Raw genomic sequence first — 21,730 nt, 5'->3', positions numbered from 1 at the left:
TTCGTTCGCGCCAAAGATGAGCATCAGTAGGGGAACTCTCTGTGCCTCCCGCCCCTGCTCTTCTATCCCTAGCATTGTGGTTCGTGGGAATGAGTTTCAGCGGCTCTGGGCTCTTTAGGTCATGAAGTAAGCCCCGCCTTTCCAACTGGGAATACGGATACCTATAGGCCCCCTCACGGGATCGCAGGACACCCTAGCTCTGAGTGCCCCGCATTTAAGTTAAGTGACAGCATCCACAAATATCATGCCTCTACATAGTAAAACAGCCTTACAGGCCTGATCCCAGAGATACGTTGCGTAAGCTCCTGCGCGGGTAGGCGAGACTCGGGTGTCCCGCGATTGGTTGAAATCTGTCATGTTATCTTGCATGTTGGAGGTACACACGCACACACATAGTATCTAGATTTTTGCCATTCCATGCAGGTAATTATGCATAATCATTCATAACATCACTGGTTAACGTGTCCTACACAATCCCATTCGGGGAGAGCCGAGAAGATATAGTGGATCATACTATCATCCGACACGCCCCATCCAAACCCCATTTTGCGGCGATCGTGCTGGATGACACACCTCCATTCGTTCCAGTGGGTTGGCTAACTACGATGTCGCCTAGCCGGATGTCATGTGTTCGCGACGGTACACCACCTCCGATTCCAACCATTAGGCCGAAGCGGATTCACTTGAAGGTCCGCAGCAGGTCCTTTGCGACCGTGGCAGCTGGTGTCGTTCCATAGATGCCTGCAGGCAGGCAGGCGATGACGACGTTATGGCTTTGGACCTGACCCAAGACGTAACTGTTATGGTCAGCTGAATCGAGGTGAGGTCCTGCTTCTTGAACGTGAAGTGCTAGGTCAGCCTCGCATTAGTTGCAAATTTGCCGCTGAATGGCTACAGTCCAGGGTCCGGACCCTCATTATTTTCGCTATGACCTATCATATTCTGAAGGTCAGCTTCTCAATATGCATTAATGCTTGAAATGTATTTGCCATGGCCAAATGCGCAGGTAGCGCTTGTCAATCAATTCTGCCTTGTGCAGGCCAAGGACTCAAGAAGCCACTGGGCATCAACGTCGAAGCTTAGTTATCGCGAAGACAGGTAACGCAATATCAATAGTTCCCGCAACCCCAGTCTCAAACACCCCTTTTGAGCCTCATTTCAAGCAAGTCATCACGGAGGACTTGGACTTGGGCTGAGCACGGCTTAATACATCTGAAATTGAGCAAAGAAACTTACAGCGCTCGATTGAAGACGCTTGGCAGAGTTGAGAGACTGCCCCGTGCTTACTCCAGTCGTGGATACGCCCAGCCGCAAAGGGGTGGGGAAACGATGGTACAGTGTCTCGATGGAAGGTACATGCAGTGAGTGGCTGTGTATGGAGGAAGACGCCGTCAGGGCGCGTGTTTGGGTGGGGTTAATCCAGACTTTTGACCCCAGTATATGTGGTGTGGTTTACCAGCATTTCTTCCACATCAATTGATGCAGACCTGGTCTCTGCTAAGAAACTCGCGTGTTTCCAACTTCGTTTCTCGCGTCATCTCATTAGTCACGAACCACTGTAAGCGCGCTCGGCCTGCTTCTGTAACGCTAGGGCGGAAGCTCGGGGCCAAAGTCATTGGGCAGCTGCTGGACTTCTCTTGGCATGGTGCTCCTGGCACAGTACCCCTGGCTCAAGCGTGGCTGTTGGAGTGGCCCCTCAAGACCGGCACTCTGGTTGGCCAGTGTACGGCAGGGCGCCCGCCTCTCAGGGGGAAGCAAAACCTGTTTTCTCTCTTTTATCACACCGAGAGCGCTTGCATGGCTTTGCGGATCATACGATTGGATACAAATGACAGAGACGAGTCTGTAGATAGGGGAGCCCTTTCAGAATCGAAGGAAATATACTATTTGATTGGCACAAGCGCTGAAACGCCTGGGCCGCGGCTCTGCCGCCACAGAAGTGGCTTTTGATAACGTCCATGGACGCTCGCCAGCGACGCACTGTTGAGGATGCATTTGTGACATGCGTTCTACTGCCCAGCGTGGGGTTGCAAATATGTCACGCCCGTTAGGTACTTCAAGGCCATGTTTTCATGCAGGTGACGGTACAACTACAGACGAAGCTCCGGCGTGTGGATATCCATAGCCATGAACTTCCAGTCCAGACAGGGAACTAGAAAATAGGAAATAAGCAGGTCAACCCGTCCCGGCTGGACCTGGGGGAGGCTCTCGTCAGGGTTATTCGACGCGGCTCGGTTATTCACCCACTCAAGCCGCCCCTCCTTGACGAAGTAGAGGAACATTCGGATGGCGGTGCCTCCCCAATCGATGCCCAATATGCTCATTCTGAAGTCAGTCCTATGTGTGCTCAGTGTGATTTCAAATATCGACTCACACGGGGGAGCGCAGTTTCGTCGTTGATCGTGGCATCCTCTGCGAAGCGGGCGTTCTGTCGGACTCAGACACAGTTTGTGGTCCCGGAACCCTACCTGGCTACTATTGCTATGCTTCAACGTGCGTATCCCAGAGAAGGGGCAGTCGTTATTCCTGGAAAGGGTGTAATTGGGAACCTTTGGTTGTTCTGGTTGTTCTGGCGAGTGCGGTTGGAAGGACACACCCACTTCTTGCTCGACTTTGCGCAAAGAGGCAGCGCAGTCACAGAAAATCCCCGCTCCAAGATAAGAGGAGAGTAGCTATTAATTTCTGCCAGAGGTTCAGCTGAATGGCTTATGATGCAGATGGAAAGGGGGATTCGACCTGTCAAATAGGCTGTCTGCATTGGTCGACATGCTACTGCGACAGGGGTCAGGCAAACAAATGAGAAGGAAATAACATAGGTTGGAATCCGGCCATTAGCTTCGCGTGAAACACGGCAAATGACGGAGGGCGCTTCTTCCAAAAGCCATCCGTGATAGTTAGATGATAAATCGAGACTGAATCCCACGGAAATCACATTCTTTATGACCATTTCTTATTCCGATTTGCTACAATTTAGCTACCCAATCATAGTCTCATCATATCCTTGATATTATCACATTTTGAACGTCAGCGAGAATATACAAAGGAAAGGGTCTTCTGGGATTTATACACCCAGGTGAATAAAGGTATCGTGAGTCAGGCTGGATCACTGGTGTAACCAGTGTGCTCCGATGAAGGCCGGGATGGCCCAGGCAGGTCGGACGGGCCCGGGAATGCCCGGACGGACTGGGGGTCCGTCACGACAACTACAGAGTCTCTAGAAAAGATCTCTCCCTTTCCCAGAGCACAGGCGATATCTTTTTGTTGGTAACTATACCAGGTATCCGTATATACGGCGAGGTGAAGCAACGAAGACTCGTTATATTGGTCTACTTATGATATTGCTTAGTGAGTGGAATACAAAGGGAGGTTATTGCCACGGCCGTTAGAGGCCGATATGTAGCCTTCCGGGCACACGAGTCATCCGGCCGGCGGCCGGACAGCTAATGTTCCGACACTTTTAATCCTAACTCATCGATGCCAATATTGGTATCAGTACGAACCCCAAGTCGTTTTAGGTGGGAAATAGTGGCCACTGCCTTCTCAGAAGGCAGCAAAAGCGCGTAAACCAAAGAAATAGCGCCATCACAATCATCTGTATCGATGCAGACTTCGTATTCTTGTACGAGCCTTGTGATGATCTTGTTGAGTCCGCTCCTAACTGCAGCGTGGATCGCATTGTAGCCGCATGACGCATCCGGCTTCGCGCTCCATTCCAATAAGAGCTCGGCGGTCTCGACATGGCCTCCGTAAAGAGCAAGAAATAAGGGAGTAGCCCCCCCTTCCGAGTGCTGATCGTCAACGTTGTGTTCGTCTTGAAGAAGATGGCGAACCGTGTGATGCCACCCGCGGGCTGCAAAAAAGCCCAACGGGGTTATGAATAACCTAGTTTTTTTCGTAGGTCGATACAGCAGTCTGCCGTCTGGGGTTCGTTTGATGTGGTCCAAAGGGAACATGTCTATCTCGAGTTCAATTTCCTCGTCGTCAAGATTGGGGGGAAGTTGCTCCAAGGCTAAAAAAACGTCGTTGGGTTCGTTCATTGTTCTTAAGAAGGCTAAAAAAAAGCTGATGTGGTGATCACAGTTGTAGGAAGGCTAGAAGATATCTTTGCGGGCCTCATGGTGCCTGGCCTCCTCGTCAAGGGCGGACAAGACAGACCCTGTGGCGGTCCTACCAATGGCTGGAGCTGAGATCGGAGGCTCCTTTGCCGCTGGGGGAGCTGGACTGAAGGCGGTAGGCTGGCTTCCCGCGAGACTGGGCCGGAGTGGGTGAGTCTCGGTATTGCGGCGGCGTTTTGTCCTTGCTGGGGAGGTTGGCTCTGGAGATGGCCCAGAGCCCCGATCAGGGCCGGCCGGTGAGGCCGACAGCGGCCCGATGACCGCCGGGGGCTGTGAGGCCATCGAGGAGGGGCTCCGGAGCGGAGAGGTGAAGAGTATTCGGCAGTTGAGGATTCTGGTGGTTCACCACCTAGCTCACTAACAGAAGATGTCAAGGAATTTTGGCGAGAGGGATATTGATGGGCTTCATGGACGCAGAAACATAAGCTCAGCAGTGTACTTGTAGTCATGTGTGTGTGTGTGTATAACACCCATACACACATATCCTTCTAAATTTGTCATGTTTTCGCTTGCGTTCGTCGCCGAGACTCTCATTAGATACGTATCAAGTAAGTCTTACAAAAGCGAGACCCTGACCGATTCGTTGTTGAATACGATCCGCCTGCAGCGACGTCTTGGCGTTCGCGTGCTCATCTCAACTCAAGAGCCCACTGGGTTGTCCAAGCCCTTTGACCTCTATTCGATGACAGTAGTTCATCGGGTCACTTCGCCGGGTTGGCCACACACACCCTGCGCGGTCATAACGCTGGGTCTCATCTATTCCAGTTACTGGACCAGAACAGCAAGAATTCATTAGAGATGTTAGTCCCGTTGGGTTGGAAACAGTATTCAGTTGGCGAGCTTTTTGCTAGAATTGTATCTCTACAAACCGGGTAGGCTTTTGTGTTCGCGTCCATTGCGGCCATTGGACTGAAAAGAAAGAAGAACGAAGCGGAGGCCACCGTTCAGCGACTGGCACATAAACCCTTCTTGGTCAAGTTTCGGTTCCGGCCGATTCAGGACGGTGAAAAGACAGTGATGAACTAGAAGAGGAAAACATCTTAGAATCTAATCACATATGAGGTTAGTTATGGACGGAACACTGCGGAAAGTCTCGGCGCCATTTGGGAGAGGAGTTGGAAGTATACTGATGTATGGTCTATGGGGGAGAACAGACGTGATCTCACAGGTCCAAACTTCATTTTCCATACCTTCTCAGAATCCGCTGCCTCTCATCCCTTGAGAAAGTCTCGACAGCTTGCGCATGCAATGATACCACAAGCAGGGCAACTGAAGGCAAAGCGACTCTGTAGGCGCCGACATCGATGGCACTTTTCGCGACCCACAACCTGGGTCCACCAGGCCTTGTGTCGATGATGATGATGATGATGATGATATTTAACGTCCGGAGTACCGATGGACGTGCCGGGCGCAGTGCCGACATGGTCTATGCTAATCTAAGCTATGTTACAGGCCACCGTCTTCACCTAACGTTCCTGTTCGGGGGGCTTGGGATGAGGAACTATCCCAAGGTCGGCATACTGCCGAGGGCAGATTGACGGCCATCTCCTAGCGAAAGCTTGGAAAGCGACTGCTTTAGACTGCCGTTTCAAGTGCGCGAGTGTAGGCTGAGGCTGTGATTCTGGCATCTGTTTGCAGGCCTCCTTGGCTAGAGCGTCTGCTTCCTCGTTTCCCGGTATACCCGTGTGCCCGGGGCACCACCAAATGTACACCCTGCCAGGGATCGTCCAGCTTGCCCGTTCTCTCTGTGCCCAAGAGGCGCAGAGCCCACTAAAGGCCCTAAACCTAGCCTGGCTGCTTCCAGCGCTCTGGGAATAGAGTCCGGCTGCGACTGCGAGGTTGTCGAGGCAGATATGAACATTATCCGCCATGCGGGCCGTGGGAGACCTTATGGCTTCTAACAAGGCTCGATATGCGGCTTGTGCCTCTGCGTCGAAGACCTCCGTCTGGTGACCGAGCGGCTCTGATCCTCGGAAGATCTGCCGTGTGGCCTGGTACCCTACCCAGCCTGTTCCGGCGGAGGTTCTGCTACCGTCCGTCGTTTGGGAACCGTCGGTATAAACTACAATGTCCCGCTTTGAAAACGTTCCCAGTCTGTCTGTGAACTCAAGTGCCAGTTCTTCCTTGGTCTTCCTAGGCTTGTGACCGACCATGCTGAGGGCCGTTTGCCAGTCCGTTAAGCGCTCCCAAGGTGGTAGTTCAAGCGGGTCGATGTATTCAGCGTTGCTATCTACGAGATTTGCCATTCGTCGGAGCCTTGAGTCTGGTCCCGGCTTTCCTCTGAGTCTCTTTCGGAGGGGGTGTCGCTCGTCAAGGCGATGGATCCTTGCGGAGGCTTTGTGAAGCTTTGCATCTAGCATCACCTCTGCTGGGGGCAGGGCAGCTTCGCGCTGCAGGATCGGTGCAGGCGTCGTCTTGTACACAGGAAGTGCAGCTCTAATAGCTTTGGCTTGCGTGGTGTCAAGTTGGCGGAGTAGATCGTTGACTCCGTTCGAGGTGACGTGTCCATTCTTGATCCGGTTCCTGCCGGGCCACCATGCCTCGGAAGCATAGTACTGGATGGGCAATACGCAAGAGATCGTAGCGTGGCAAAGCAGGTGTGCCGGCGCACCCCAGACAGTGGTTCCTAGTCCCCGTAGTCCATTAACCACTCGGCAGGCTTTGGCGCAGAGGTCTCTCACATGGTTCTTGAATGTGAGCCTTCGGTCGAAGTGGACGCCAAGCCATCGTAGGGAGGCCCCTTGGTTAGCGGCATGGACTGTATGTTGTCTTCCATCCAACAAGGTGACTGTGATTGGCGGGTTTCCGTCTTTGTGCCTCCTGGTGCAGTGGATGAGCTCGGACTTGTCGGTGTCGAAAGTGACTCCCTCTGACGCTCCCCATGCTTGAGCTTCTTCCCATTCTTTGGCTAGCAGGACACAGTTGTCCTCTAGTGAAGTTGAGCTCGCCAGGATAGCAATGTCGTCGGCATAACCAAATCGGGACCGCTTCCCTCCTGGACGGGAAGTGCCCAGCTTAAATAGGGGTTCGATGTGGAGCATGAAGAGGATGGGGGACACAGGCGAGCCCTGTGGTAACCCACACTCAAGGTCGAAGACGTCTCCCATCTCCCCGTCTAGCCTTATTCTTGCTCTTCTCCCAAGGACAAAGCTCGAGACCCACTGCACGAGGTTCTCCGGCCATCCTTGGCATCGGAGGCGTCGGATCAGCCTCCCTGGCAGCACAGCGTCGAAGGCCCCTTTCACGTCGAGTGTGAGCATAGAGGTGACAAGACCTCTTTGCCAGGCGCACTCGATATCGTGAATGGCGGCGGCGGTGAGGTCGCTACACGAGCGAAGGGGGAGGGCCCCGAACTGTTGGTCGTGCAGTACTCGGTGTTTCACTGTGATCCAGGCAAGCCTTCTTGCGACAAGCCTCTCCAAGCCTTTTCCAAGTACAGACAAGAGCGCGATTGGTCTATAAGAGCGTGGGAGCGCCCTGTCTCTCTTGCCCGGCTTAGGCAGGATGACTAGGATGGCTTCTTTGAAACAGGTGGGATGCCAGCCCTCGCGTATGCATCCACTATAGAGCGAGAAAACGGTGTCCTTAATAACGGGCCACGCTGTCTTGAGAGCGGCCGTAGTGATTCCATCAGACCCAGGGGTAGTGTTTCCCGCAGAGAGAACTGCAGTTTGTACCTCATCTTTCGTAACCTGTGGGAAAGGAAGTTTGGCCTGCAGCTGAGGTGCTGGGGTCTCTGCTGATATGTCTGCGGAGATGGCAGATCTTCTGAGGAGAACGCGGGCAAACAGATCGCGCTTCTCTTTCGTTTGTGAGACGAGCGTGGCTGGGTTATTTTCGTCTCGGAGGGGTGGGATCTGGAAGGACCCTGTGGCCTTATGCCACCCGACCATTTCGAATACGTCTTTGCCTGTGGAGGCTGCGGCGATCTTCCCTCTCCAGTATGTGTCCTTCGAGCGGCGTAGCTCATGGAGAAAGTCCAGTCTGAGAGCATCCTCCTCATCTAGCTCCCATCGACAGTCTATCCCCAAGGCGCGAAGTCTCTTTACAGTTGCTCTCTTCGTCGTGTAGGCTTGGTGTTTGCGCGCACAGCTCTCGTTCCAGTATGGCCTCCCAGGCCCTCTGCCCAATGTGCGCTTTGTAGAAGCCGTAAGCGCTTCTACGAGGGAGTCCGTGAGCCGCTGTGCTAGGAGGTCTAGTGCCTGTGGGCCCCTTGTGTCGCTTGCAATATGTCGTATAGGTTGTAGGTTTCGCTTCAGCATGTCGAGGAAAAGCTTCTCATCCATCGTGTCGAGCCGGAACTTTCCCGCGGTTGGACTGGGTAAATCGGTTGGGGCCAAGGGGACCCGGGTAAGCAGGGATTCGTGGTCTGATGTCGTGTGTAGGGACGTTTCTATGCTGGTGGATGCCCCATGGAGGTTGCTGGACCCCCAGCATAAGTCTAGCGTGTTGCCGTCTATGTGCGTAGGCTCACCTATCGGCGACAGCAGGACAAGTCTGGCGTCTTCTGCCCATTCTACCAGGTTGTCCGCGTCAAAGGAGCTTGTTGCCTCGGGCTGCCATGTCCAATGGTGTAAGTTAAAGTCCCCCGCGATCAGTACTCGATCCTCGGGTTTGGGTTGCCAGGCCGCTATGATGTCCATGACAGCCTGGCCGTGTCGCAATGAGCCACAAGGGGCGTTGTACACGTTGATGACTGTGAGGACTTCCTGCGTTCCTGAGAGGAGTCGTAGGAAGAGCAGGTCTGTGGATGGAACGGGTAGAGGCCGTATTTGTACGCCTCGTAGCCCAACTCCTCTGCGGAGATAAGTAAGCACCCTGGGCCGGTCTTCGGTCCAGTTATCCACCGGGGTGAAAGTCTCAAAAGCTGGGTGGAATCTTGTGAGCCTCCTCTCCTCCGAGCGGGTAGAGGGCTCTTGTAGTAGGAGTATATCAATCTGGGCTGCGTACGCCAGGTTCAGTGCTGTTTCGTGGGCAGATGGCCGCCTGCCCACGTTCGCTTGCATGATTTGCAGGGTTTTAGATGGCCGCGTTCTCCTCCTGTGTCTCATTTGCTGGGGTACAGTCCATCGCTTGTCGTTCATCGCGGGAGTGTCGGTGCGACTGCTGGGTTGCAGTTCTCCACGATCTTTCTCCCTCGGCTCGGATGGCCCGTAGCTGTGCCTTCTTCCTCCTCTGGACTACGCCCTTCACCACTTTGGGTTTGATAGGGCACATCGCATCAAAGGCGGCGTGGGGTCCGTTACACGACGGGCATTTAAAGGGGCAGTCACAGCCATCGTGACCCTCAGTGCCGCCGCAAGGTGCCCGATGTTGGTCGGTCGTGTGGGAAGGAGAGCTGCACTTGAGGCATCTCTTCCTTCTGGTACACGTTCGTTCGTTGTGAAAGCCGCCGCAGCGGTGGCATTGGGGAGACCTCTTCTCCTTCGGAAACTGCAGGTTGACGAAAACGCTGGCCCCCATCAAACGGAGGCGCCTTGGTAGTTGCCTTACGGCTTCCGCCTTGAACCAGGCTGTCACCGTGCCTAGCCTTTCGGCTTCGTCTTTCCTGGAAAAGTATGCTTTTTCGGGCTTGATTTTCGTCGTGGCCTGGATCTCTTCAAGGAGCTCCTCGGTCGTGATTTCCAGCTCAGTGTTGGTGAGCAGGCAGTGTCTGGTGTAAGGGACGTTTGCGATATAGGCCCGGATCCAGGTGTCGCGCTGCTCGACCGCCTGTGCCTGGAGAAGGGCAGCAATCTGTTCTCTGTTGTCTAGTAGGACTTTTGCCCCATCTGCTGACGAAGGTAGGAGTGCTAATCCTGTCTTGACATGGTCGATCCCCTTCAGGGCTTCTCGAGCTTGGGGACTTAGCTTTTCTCGAACGAAGATGTATATGTCGTAGGCTTTCTCGTTACGAAGCGGGCTTTCAGCTGGCAAACGCGCGAAGACGCGCAGGTGTTTCGAGACCGCACGGTTTGCAGCTTGTTTTGCGGTTAGTTTTGCGGTTTGTTTTGCGGTTTGTTTTGCGGTTTGTTTTGCGGTTTGTTGAGCTGGCGATGATTCAACCTGTTTTCCGGTCAGTGGTTGGCTCGCCACCGCCGCGTATGAACGGACTGGGGGCAGCTGGTTCTGGGCTGGGTGTAGGGGATGCCCTTGGAGACTCAGGGCAGTCTCGCTGTGTCTTGTGCCAACAGCATGTATGGACCTTGCTAGACCACGATTGTCCCGGTCTGAACGCTGTTTCTCCTCCTGAAGCTCTCTCTCTAAGTCTTCGATCTTCTCCAAACAGTCTTTCAGGAATTGTTCCTTTTTAGCATCCCGTCGTAGGAGATTCTGGACGAGATTCGAAAGCTTGTTGATCTCTTCTTTAAGCTCAGCATTGTCCTGGTGGTTGACCTGCTCAACCACTCTGACCTTTGCGGTCGGTTTCCGGACACGTTCCGATCGTCGAGATGTGCTGGCGTCCCCGTGAACCGTGATCGATGGCCCTACATCCAGGGAGACGGCCATGATCGTGAGATTCAGCTCGCGTGGGCTGCTGATAAGAAATGATAGTGTGGTGGGCCGGAGCCCTCTATAGTCTTAACAGATGCTAACAGTGGGTACCTAGTGCCGAAATTTTTGCAGTCGCCGCTTGTTCCCTGAGACGGTGGCCCAATGGAGTTTCGACTCGAAAAAGCCTGTTGTAAAACTGATAAATGTGACCTTCATCTTGCGTGCTTCCTCGCGATCAATGCCTTAGATACTGAGCGAACAGCAATGGCAGACATGATGTGTTCATGGGCAAATTTACAAACGGAAAACAACTAGGACGTTGCACGCCGAAGCTGGTGCCGAGAGATCTGCCGCGTACTACTCGGTACTTTATTCCTCTTTTTTATTACCGCGAGATGTCCTTCCTTGCGCTACTCCATTTCTTTCGCAGGCCTAATTACCGCTTGGAATTGTAACAAACTCCCAAGCCGGCCCGCTAGATCCTTCGACGGAGGTAGGTCAAAAGTTTGTAGGCTGCAGTGTGCAAGGTCGCTGCCAGGCAAGCGCGTAAACCCTATTTCTCCGCTGCCAGTTAGCAGATGAAATACTGGGTTTCGGAGGTTTGTTTACATATCCATGTTCTAGAATAGCTAATGAAGACTTTTTTCTTGTGAGATTTACTGAGATGCTGTCCTAATTGAGTTGCCCGAACGCGAGCCGCTGGACTAGGGCCCGCCGGAGAGGTGTCCGTCGGTGCCTAATGGGGCGGAACAGGGAGATATCCACTTCGGCGCCGGCCCTCCAACTGCAGGAATGAAGCGGAAGAAAAATTGAGAACAAAAGAGATCCGGAAAAAAAAGAAAGGAAAAAAGACAGTGCCACCGACGCGAACGCGTCTCACACGCGACATATTTTTGAGACATGTTCTTCGCGGCATCGCCCCCACAACCTGTGCCCTTCGACCGCCTCTACCTTATCCTGTAGCCGCAGCCATGCCTCGAGGTAGACCTTCATCCAAGGTTGCTTTGCAAGGTATGATCTCTTCTCACATCATTTGCGTCGCGCTGCAAAGTAGTGCTTGCTTCTTACACGGCTTGATGTTTAAGTTGATGCACCAATTGATGTTGACGTCACTTACCTGAACAGACTTCCCCTACGACACCATCGAAAAGATTGTCGCACATTCCCTAGATCCCGATACGGCACTCGTGACTCCCACCGTCCTTGTCAAAGGCGCACGCAAAGATATCTCCGAATGGGATGTCCAGGAACACCGACCGACTCTTCTCTACGATTACTGGGCGAGCTTCAAGGGTAGAACTCGACAAGAGGTTCTCGGTATCGGAGAGCTGTATCATCCTTTCCGGTTTCGGCGACACCGTCGCGTCCGCGGCCAATGGCAGGTGCTTGTCCAGTGGCTAGGATACTCGGACGAAGGAGAGGATGTGTCCTGGGAGCCGGCCGTTAAGATGCGCATCGACGCGCCTGGTGTTATGACCGACTACTGCGGATACGTGGATGACGAGAGTGCGAAGGCGGCTCTCTTGGGCCTGATGGCCCGAGCAGAAAACAACGAGGACGTTGAACTGGAGAAGGAGGATGTCAAGGCCTCTATCGGGACTCCCGCGCCTTCCAAGCAAGCAACGAAGCGCAAGAGAGAGAGTCTGGCCGAGCAGCCCGAACCTGTCAGCGATAGGCGCCGGCCGTGTGGGTTTTCACGCTGATGCCCTTTCGTCACTCAGTCACTAACGTAACTCTACAGCCTCTAGGTATGACTTGACACCTGCAACCAAGTCGCCCCCTCCCATATTGTCTTCTTCGAAGCGGAGACAATCACAGGCTCCTCCCGACGCCTCGATCCCACCCCAGACGACGCCGAAATCCTCCCTCTCTACCAAACGACAATCGAAGCTTCCCGTGGGAACCGTTGCGAATGGTGTCTCCTCACCTGTTCAGTCACAGCCTCAGTCAAGACGGAAAAGCACGCGAGCAGCCTCTGTGGCAGTCCCGAGCGCCACAGCATCACAGCGTCTTAACCCTGCGGATGTCCCGCGGACGATGCTGTGGTTCATGGACGACTTCACTGTCGGCGACATGCAAAAGGTTTGCCGCTTCATTGACGAGCACTGCACTGGGAAACTTCGCCTGTCTCTTTATAGCGGTGGTGATTGGGATGGCAAGGCTGCCAGCGGGAGGTGGGAAGACGTCTTCATGGTCAGCCCACTCGGTCGCCTGGGTCGGTACGATATCGAGGATGAGAAGGAGGATTGATGTGTGTGTTGGATAAGGGACTGAGTGTTGGTCCCAGCAGGACTGCTGTCAGCCCATGTTACTGAGATGGCCATTAAGCATATCCTATCCGACTCTGTCTAGGGCGTCCGACAAGATGGCAATATCGTACGGCTGGTGGAAATTTGCACCGGTGCAATCTATGTGCGGAAATCTTCAAGCTAGCTATGCTTGCAACAGCCCAGGTACCTACGAATTATGATGCGCTTCATTCAGCTTCTTCTGGCTGCCCGTTCCAGGAGTGACCGAAGTCTGTTGCTTGCGGCTCCACTACCAGGTTTTGACTCCATATTGCCGGAGTACCGATAGCAATGACCAACAAGAAATTTGCCTGTACCAGCACATCGCCTGTCCGTGGGACCCACAACTAGCCAGTTTCGGCTTTGGGGGAGCCTTTCCAGCCAAGCAATAAGGGCCTTGCTTGGCTGTGTGCACTGTCCGCGAGGTCGGCGTCCAACCTCAATTGCCTTCATACCATTGGGGTTCGTTGCTTCAAAGAGCCGATTCTGACTAGATGGTGAAGATTCTCAGCCACGCAACGAGGCCACACCCCTCCGCACCGCCGTCCCGCACAGCTGCAGCTAGATGCCAGGAGCCGGTTCCGACTCTTAATGGCGACCATTCCCAAGCCTGGCGTAAAGATCTTGTTCGTTCCGACATAAACCCTTTCCGTAGAGTCTGAGATGCTATTCCGCACGGGTTACTTGACTGCCGTAACTGCAACTGGCACACTGGCTCTTGGCCTGAACATGCCTTGCAAGACTGTGGTCTTTGCAGGAGACTCAGTCTTTTTAACAGCACTCAACTATCGACAGGCGTCGGGTCGTGCTGGCCGTCGTGGCTTCGATCTTCTCGGTAATGTAGTGTTCCACGGCATCCCTGAACACCGCGCCATGGAAATAATCTCGTCACGCCTACCAGATCTGAGAGGACAGTTCCCCATATCGGTGATGTTGATTCTTCGACTCTTCGGTTTTCTTCACGGCACCAAAGACTCCGAGTACGCCATCAAAGCAGTCGAGTCTCTGCTCATGCAGACGCGTCTTTTTCTAGGGGGGCCGGCCTCGCAGATGACTGTCAAGCATCACGTGCGATTCTCGATTGAGTATTTACGACGCCAACACCTGCTCTCTTCAAATGGGGTGCCCCTTAACTTTTCAGGCTTGGTTAGCCATCTATACTTCACCGAGAATGCCGTCTTTGCCCTGCATTCCCTTCTCATGAAGAGTTATTTGCATGAGCTCTGCAAAAACATCGACCGAGAAGAAGAACAGAGGACGCTGCTGCTCACACTGATGACTGTACTGTGCCACCTCTTCTGTCATATTCCCTGCACGAAGTACAGAAATCAAGAGTGGCTCGAGAAGGTTGTTCATCGATCGCCCTCAATCGTCCTTCTCCCTGCGCTTCCTCCGAAAGCTGCTCATGTCCTCAAAGCCCACAACGAGGAGACTTTCAAGATATTCAGGACGTACGTGCACACTTTTGTCGACCAGCATCTGAGCCACACCCCGGATGACGAGTTGCCCTTTACCAAAACACGAGTCGGTCCTACCGAGAGCGAGTTCGTTGATACCGCTGCTGCGAACATCTCCCTCTTACCCCCCACGGCCATTCGCTCCCCTTTTTCTGCACTCTCAGGCTTCACGGACAACTTCAACACGATCCATGAGTTGTGCGATACAGTTCGGGCCGGCGTCTTCCTCGACGAGTCGGCTATTCCGTACATCCCCGTCTACCCTCACGAGACCAACAACGTGCCGTGGAACGCTTACATTTACGACTTCTTTAAGCACGGCGACCTGGAAGCCCTAGTGAGAGATAACGGAATCAAGCGCGGAGATGTGTGGTTCCGCCTCAAAGACTTTTCACTCGTCTTGGCAACCATTGTGACGAGCCTAGAGAACTTTTTAGGCAGCAATGATGTAGACGATGCCGGCATGGTCGATGTTCAAGATGTGGGTGACATCCTTGAAGAAGAGAGATTCGATGACGATTTTGTGCAGCAGTCACCGGGAGCTCCTTGAAGCTCCTCAAAGAAGGAATCATCAAATCACCCGGCAAGCCCTTTGAAGCATCCAAGAAGATCTACATCGACAGCCTTATCGGCCGCTGCGTCTTCGAGGTCAAAACCTTCGACCCTGCGAAGCACAGGGACGTGCGAATGTTCAAGTCCTGCTTATTCAATGAGGTCAAGAACAAGACCATAGATTACCCTTACGAGAAGCCTCTTCTCGTCGTCCACTTCTCGTCAACGAAGTCCAAGCGCGTGACACGCAGCGTGCGTGCTTTAGAAGTCTACGCCATGGTCACCGGCGAGGATATGGCATATGCGATCACCTCAACCCTCGCGATGATCGCCGAGAAGCTCCAACTTTCGCAATTCCCACGGTCGCATGCACAGACTCGAATACATACCGTACGAGTGCTTGGTGGAGAAGTTCGAGCATCTCTTCTTAGGGGAGGGTGTATAACACCAGTGAAGGCAGCGAGAGCCATTTCCGACGGCGCAGTAAGCACCATTCACTATGGTAAAATATGGACTGGATTACTGAGACAGATTGGAATGATTTCGACCTCCTTGAGCCACATTAACGATGTATTCATTGGTTGAGACGCCTCAAGCACCCTTTCCGAACTCTGTCGACTCCGAGCATGTGCCTCGACCGCCATGATGGAGACATACTGGCGCGGAAGAATAGAAAGGTCCAAGATGTGCAGCTCTTCTGTTGTTGCGAAGATGGACCACAGTCCAGGGTCCAGGAACGTAGGCGTGCTTAGCTTGAGTTCTATTACTCACCATGAAATTGCTGAAACCTCATCTTGCTGACCCGCAAGCCTCTCCAATACGATAGAGTCCGCTTGCATATTGATGATGATGATGATGTGGTCTCCACCGAGCTCGCAGTAAAGGTTGAGGCTGCGCGCTTCGCCTCAAGTTATTATCCGCGGATTCACGGACCGTCCGCTGGCGGAATCGACGAGGATATGAAAGCGCCCATATCAAGACCCGACTGTTCAACGGTGAGCTTACTGATTGCAGGCCCGTCAGGTACCGCGGCGACATCGAGGATAACGGGTTTTTGAGAGGTTACATTGGAGCTGCCCTGAGGAGCGACCTTGATAGACATGGGTTTACGTGGAGGTGGATACAGTATGGTCCTGACGTCGGGCCATTGGGCTGGCCCTCGCAGGCACTGCGCTTTGTTGATATGGGATGCTGTCAATCGCGGGTCTCGATATTTGCGTGCGTGTTGTAGAGGAACTCCGATGGCCTTTTCTCTCCTGTGAGCGTGCCACTCAGTTGCAAGATATCGCTGTGCCTGGTGTTACCCAACCCCGCTTCATAGTTTGGCTTTAGCTCAAAGTCACTTAAAATATCAGATCCTCGCCAGTCCGTCGATTGCAGTTAACTACGCGATCAGATTGAATCCGGATCGCAAGATCAAGGCTCGAGTTTGCTTTGGAAGATGTCTGTGTTCACCAATCCAGAGAACTTCATACGGTTCGTCAATATTCATGACAGATAGATCACCGACAGTACACAATGATAAACAGGATAGCAGGACAAGCAGTCCCATGACAGCATCAATTTTATACATAAAAATTGGCTTTCGAGAAGAAAGCACTGGTGCCAAATTACAAATCACAAGGCCGTTAACGGTACAACAAGATCAGATCTTTCTCGTCCACAACGCCCAGCGTTGTCGTCAGAAGTGCACGGGCCATAGGACCCTGGGAGGGGCCTTGTGGCCCGTGCATGCGAAACCTCACTTCTGATGCACCTCGCAGAGACAGTGTTCACCAGCCCATTTGCTCCCGTAGGAAACCGTAATCTCCTCGCCGTCGGAAATATTCCTTGAGGCCTTCACTGCGGTCGAATACCTCCCGCTCGCCCTCATCTGCACAAAGCGCGCAGATGGATTGCAGGAGTGGTTCAGCAATCGGAAACAGTTACCTACGTCCGCAAAGCGAACCTGACACACCACGGGCTCATCCGCTAGATCTGGTCGCACAAAATCCAGTGTCCAGGAGTCGTGATAGGTGTCCGGCGGGACGATTCTCCCAGTAATAAAGCCGACAATGTCGCCTTTCTGATATGCCATACGTCCCTGCTTGCACGCAACTGCCTGTAGTCCTCGTCCTTTATTGCCATAGTGCTTTATACGCGGTTTATGTTGAGTGGACTTGTGTATACATTCGCATTCTTCTTCATCGCAGAAGTCGCACTTCTTATCGTCCACACCTAGGATTGCTGTCGGATCGGTCGGCCATGGCCACTCTTCTAGCCAGCTCGGGGGACGTGGCCAGTCTTGATACTTGTCTGGGTCGAAAATATTCTCAAGGGCTGAAGGTAGTGGTTGTAGAAGTGTGAGCATGTGGTTTTCCGGTAGTTTTTCCAAGGGCTGTTTTTCAGCTTCCCAGCGGAACTCGACATCGCACGATGTACTGTCCAAGGGCCACTTTCCAGCTTCCCAGCAGAACTCGACATCGTACGATGTACTGTCCAAAGACCGTTGAAAGGTTTTTGCAACCGAACAAAGCGCTCTGATATAGGGGCTGTTGAGGAGGTCTTGGAACATATGTACGTCTGCTTCTTCCAGACTTGTGTAGCTGTCGGGGTTTATGCGGAAGGAATTTCCTCCGTCGAGGAAAATGAGGCATAGCAGCCCTTTGTAGCCATCGCAAAGGCGTCTCCATTTGTTCCCCTGGCTGCGATACCTTTCAAGCGTTTTCTTTGAGCATTTGGTCTGCTTCAGGATCTTTTTGATGACGGCTGGGTCAGCCCTGATGCGGCCATCCTTCGAATTATCAATATCCTGCGCAAGGTAGAACGTCTCAAGTCGGGCGCAGAGGCGCCCAAGATCAGTCTTCCGCAAAAAGACGTCGATTCTGCCAAGGCGTTGTCCGACACGTGCGGGAATGTCCTGCGATAAGTTCATTCGGAAGCTTTCCGTATCCAGGTCTCTTCTACTGCGAATGAGGGAGCAGAACTGGCGAATGGCCAGCCGACTGTAGATGACTGCGGCTAGTTTGAAGACCTCGGAACTTGGAGGTTGTGCGCCAAAAGATGGAACTATGCACAGCGGGTCGACTTTCTTGATCTGTTCCTCAGCCTCGGTCAGCTCACGGCTGGCCGAAGATGACATTGGAGTGCTCTTTTGTTTTTTGCATGGCCGTAGAGGGCCCGCCGCTTGTCGCAACACAGCCCTTTTCTTTGGCTGTAGCTTTTCATTTTCTGAGATGCTCGTGACCGGCAGCCTCTCAGTTTCGTCGTAAGTCAGCGGGCTGGAGACTGCTCTAAATCCTTTGTGAGCAAGAGAGAACAGCCCACATTGCTCACAGACAGCAAGATCGTCTGGAATGACTTTTTCCCCAGGAAGCAAGAAGTTGATTGACATGGCGAAGCAGTCGGTGAAGTTCGCGACCATATGGTACTGGCCCGGATTCGTGACGATCATATCGCCGGGCCCAGCGCAGTGAATGCTGAACTCGATGTCTGCCTCCTTGAGAGTTGTAGGGCCGATAAATAGCGAAAGGTGACGCACAAACTGCGCGCAATTGTTCGTCCTCCAGTGCTGCTTAACAAACTCCTCGAAGCGGGCAGCATAGTGCGCCGGAACAACGACCCATAGCTTCAAGCCAGAACAGACCTTGTTGACCGACCGCCAGTTCGCATCTTCTTTATGCCAAGGCGTGCCTGACAATCGACAGCCAGCATGCCAGTAGACCGAGTTTCCACCTGGAATGGCCGCGAACTGTGAGAATTCCTCTCCCGGGTGGAGCAGCGAGATAAAGTCAGAAGCTAGCGGGGGCCCGACATAGTAGGGTATCTTTCCTTCTGGGGGATTGCTGGCTAGCCTATCCAGAAATTTCCAGATCTCATCGATAGGAGGTTTGGGTGGTGTCGTTGACAGTTTTGGGAACAGAAATTTCGCCGACGATGCTAGCCTTAGCCGCGAGCATCCTTTCATTGTCGAGTCAGGAGAATATTCGACTGCGAGCTGTTCCCGATACTCTGGCTTATGGAGTCTGTTTGCTAGGGCATCCCAATCGACCGGTTCCATGTCTGTGACCCTGATGTGGCCGTTGAAGTCTTTCTCTGCCAGCATTCTCCGGATGTTTGGTATCAGTCTCGGCCCCATTTCATTAGTCGTCAGGCTGAACTTCGTCCTGGCTGAAGGCGATGAGGCTTCGACTGAAGAGTTTGTCCTTGAGGCCGTTGCAGAGGCTGCCTCAGAACCTTCAGGGGCGGGTGGAGATGGCCTTTTGAAGTTGGACGTGGGGTCTGCAAGCGACGTCGACGTTGTTGTGTCTGTGTTCCTTTCTGCTGAGCTCGGGTCGCCTTTCGCCTGTTCGCCCGGAGCGGCAGACTGAGATTGGTGATCTGGACACTGGGCCGGCGATTGATCCGCCGAGGCTGGATCGTTGGATCGCTGTTTATGGATGGCTAAGGAGGAGTCTGGCAGTGAGGAAGGGACAATCGCAGAGGTGCCGACTGAAGAAGGTGGTCTGTGTGCTAGCTGGGCGCTCCCTGAAGATGAGCGGGAAACCTTTCTTTTGACCTCTTGCAGATCGGCAGACATCTGAGCTAGCAAGCTCTTCATCTCAGCCCTCAGGGCAGAGCTTCCCGCATGCTGCCGATGTCGCGTTCCTTCGTTGGTGGGCACCAGAACTTGCGATGCGATCTCGGTGACTCGCCTGAGCTTTGCGTCCAGGTCGGATATTATTGACTCCAGGTCCGACATTGTGCAGTTGAAAGATAGGTTTTGCGAAGTTCGCTACAAGGTATCTTGCCGAAGGACGGAAAGTCGCACCCAAATAAAGATTGAGGTTCGCGCCGCCAGGGAAGCAGTCGCGTACAGTGGGGATCCAAAAATATCAGATAACCCTGCGACGTGATTCCCTACTCCTATTTAGTCCGCAGCTGTGCCCGGCTAGCAGCGCCGCAAATAGCCGAAGCGCCGACGATGACCCGAGACGCCCCATTTTCCCCTGTTGACGAACCAGGACCAGCTGTTCCAAAATAGATGCCAGTCTCCATATTCTGTGTAATGCGCGCTCTTTTGAAGAAAAATGATTCATCATCCGCTCTCCTCCTTCTACTGTAACTTTTCTGATCTGGGGCGCATCCTCTCGGTGCTGCGACGGAAATCACAACATCACGTGTGGAGCTTTGTATCTTGGTGTTTATGGCGCTTGCCTTGCATGTCCGAGTGTGAGACGGGAAAAGAGGACGCCGCATGTCACGACCCCACAGAATGCCTGGGATGAGGTTGAAAAAATGGAGGTGTCACGTGCTTTCTCGTCGGTAAACCCCTCACCGAGCCCCCACTTGGTAATTGCGCGATTGACAAACCACGACCGCCTCCCACATGGCCACCGTCCTTTCAGTTCGAGCCACCTCTCCGTCCCGACCTGTGCCTGGCGACCACAGCGCCCCTCAAGCTTCTTTACGACGTATTCAGCGTATTACTAATGTCCTTGGCATCGTCTGCGATCAGGACGCACCTGTTGAGCTACCCTAGGCGTATCCGACCGCAGTGATCCAACCGACAACATCGACCTGGGCCCGCCTCCTCGTATGCGACCTTCTTAGTGCGAAGAATATGGAACGGATGGATATAATACCGGTGCGGGATGGCGCGGGCGTGTTCGAAGAGTTCGGCCAGCAGGATACGGGTTGCGATATGCGCAGGATGAGGGAGTCGCCGAGTGGAGAGGTTGATAGGCGGCAGGCTGGTTCAGGCATCTGTCATTCTGGCTGGCACCGTCAGGCTGCCTGCCCATCGACCTGTTCCCATGCGTCCCCATAGGGTACTCCGAATACCTGTGCGGTAAGCGAGCTGACCATCGGAATGGGGACTTCTCAGGACTCAAACAATGTCTAGGCCTACTCAAAGTTGGTCTCGACACAGCTAGATTCGAACCGGCGTCCGGTTCGACAACTCTTTAACTATTCTCAGACAAAGACGTAGTAATGAGACGGTGCTGGTTATTATGGGTCACGATGTTGCGATGTAGACCAAGAAGCAGATCCCCTGCGTTTCTGGGAATATGTGCTTAATGGTGGGTAGATGCCAGTTACTGCTATAATCTAGAACCGCGGCCGGGATTTGCGACGGCCCTCAAATCTCACCAGACGACAATGTTTTGCGCCTCGCCTGGTCAAACTTCTGAAGCCACATGTCCCTCACTTGTCGTGAAGTCATATCTTGGAAGCATTGGATATACTCGACACGTTCATGATCGATAGCTAGTAGGTGACCAGCCCGGGGTGTTTCCTGCCCACGGCGAAACACGCCTCTCTTGTCCAAATAACCGTACACCGGGAGGTTGGTCGAACACCTGGTGTAGCCTAGTAGGATCAATATCCCTCTCCAGGAATCGGGAATCGTCGTACTTCGTGATGACACGATTTCAGCGTCTTTTGTAAGAGTCCTTCGTTTGGTGACTCGGCCCGTGGGCGGCAGGCGGTGCCGGCCCTTTGCGTGCTGGGTTGCCAGAGGGGAAGCGATTTGGTTCGCTAATCCTAGTGAGAAACCATCTTTATCGCGTCTGAGCCACGTACCTTTTCTGGGGGGAAGTACTGGCCTAGACCAAAGGAACACAACGTCGTTACCGTCGGAAGAGGGGATCGTTGTTGATGTAGTGGCAGCCATCACCGATGTACATGTTGTTATTTGACGATGAAGCTTGCACGGACAGTTATCCAAGAGCTGACCAAACGAAATTGCCCCACAATAACCCGGGTTTGAGATGGGCCGGTTTAAATGCTTAGGCAGAAAAGTAACCAGTCGTAGCATGGAGCAAGGGTGAAAACGCAACGAATCAATGAACGCGAAATGCAAAAAAATGGGGCAAATTTCCAT

At 53.3% G+C, this 21,730-nt stretch overlaps 4 protein-coding genes across 4 annotated transcripts; 2 read left to right on the top strand and 2 right to left on the bottom strand.

Annotated features, from left to right (window-relative positions):
• Positions 1-11,384: 11,384 nt before the first annotated feature.
• On the top strand, positions 11,385-13,088 carry CDEST_02045 (Putative chromo/chromo shadow domain, Chromo-like domain superfamily protein). Its single transcript, XM_062918204.1, has 3 exons — positions 11,385-11,600; positions 11,715-12,275; positions 12,331-13,088. The coding sequence occupies exons 1-3, from the start codon at positions 11,561-11,563 to the stop codon at positions 12,837-12,839; spliced, it is 1,110 nt and encodes a 369-aa protein (XP_062774255.1). The 5' UTR covers positions 11,385-11,560; the 3' UTR covers positions 12,840-13,088.
• A 452-nt stretch (positions 13,089-13,540) lies between these two features.
• Positions 13,541-14,884, top strand: CDEST_02044 (Putative P-loop containing nucleoside triphosphate hydrolase; the record flags this gene model as incomplete). Its single annotated transcript, XM_062918203.1, has 1 exon — positions 13,541-14,884. The coding sequence occupies one exon, from the start codon at positions 13,541-13,543 to the stop codon at positions 14,882-14,884; it is 1,344 nt and encodes a 447-aa protein (XP_062774254.1).
• A 1,542-nt stretch (positions 14,885-16,426) lies between these two features.
• Positions 16,427-19,864, bottom strand: CDEST_02043 (Putative SET domain, JmjC domain, SET domain superfamily protein). The gene has a single exon (XM_062918202.1). It carries the CDS (start codon positions 19,604-19,606, stop codon positions 16,628-16,630), a length of 2,979 nt encoding a protein of 992 aa, XP_062774253.1. The 5' UTR covers positions 19,607-19,864; the 3' UTR covers positions 16,427-16,627.
• A 997-nt stretch (positions 19,865-20,861) lies between these two features.
• CDEST_02042 (uncharacterized protein) lies at positions 20,862-21,730 on the bottom strand (the record flags this gene model as incomplete). The annotated part of the gene is made up of 2 exons (XM_062918201.1): positions 20,862-21,384; positions 21,430-21,730. 2 exons carry the CDS (start codon positions 21,728-21,730, stop codon positions 20,987-20,989), a joined length of 699 nt encoding a protein of 232 aa, XP_062774252.1. The 3' UTR covers positions 20,862-20,986.

Source organism: Colletotrichum destructivum, chromosome 1 (genome assembly GCF_034447905.1).
Source record: "Colletotrichum destructivum chromosome 1, complete sequence".
Classification (NCBI taxonomy): Eukaryota; Fungi; Ascomycota; class Sordariomycetes; order Glomerellales; family Glomerellaceae; genus Colletotrichum; species Colletotrichum destructivum.
Note: the sequence above shows the minus strand (reverse complement) of the source record. Positions and strands in the feature narration are given on the sequence as shown.

Bases quoted from the DNA above. Each gene is read 5' to 3' on its own strand.
- CDEST_02045 (XM_062918204.1), top strand. From the start codon at position 11,561: ATGCCTCGAGGTAGACCTTCATCCAAGGTTGCTTTGCAAG. The intron at 11,601-11,714 runs GTATGATCTCTT...TTACCTGAACAG, and splicing joins ATCCAAGGTTGCTTTGCAAG to ACTTCCCCTACGACACCATC. The intron at 12,276-12,330 runs GTGGGTTTTCAC...GTAACTCTACAG, and splicing joins CAGCGATAGGCGCCGGCCGT to CCTCTAGGTATGACTTGACA.
- CDEST_02043 (XM_062918202.1), bottom strand. From the start codon at position 19,606: ATGTCGGACCTGGAGTCAATAATATCCGACCTGGACGCAAAGCTCAGG.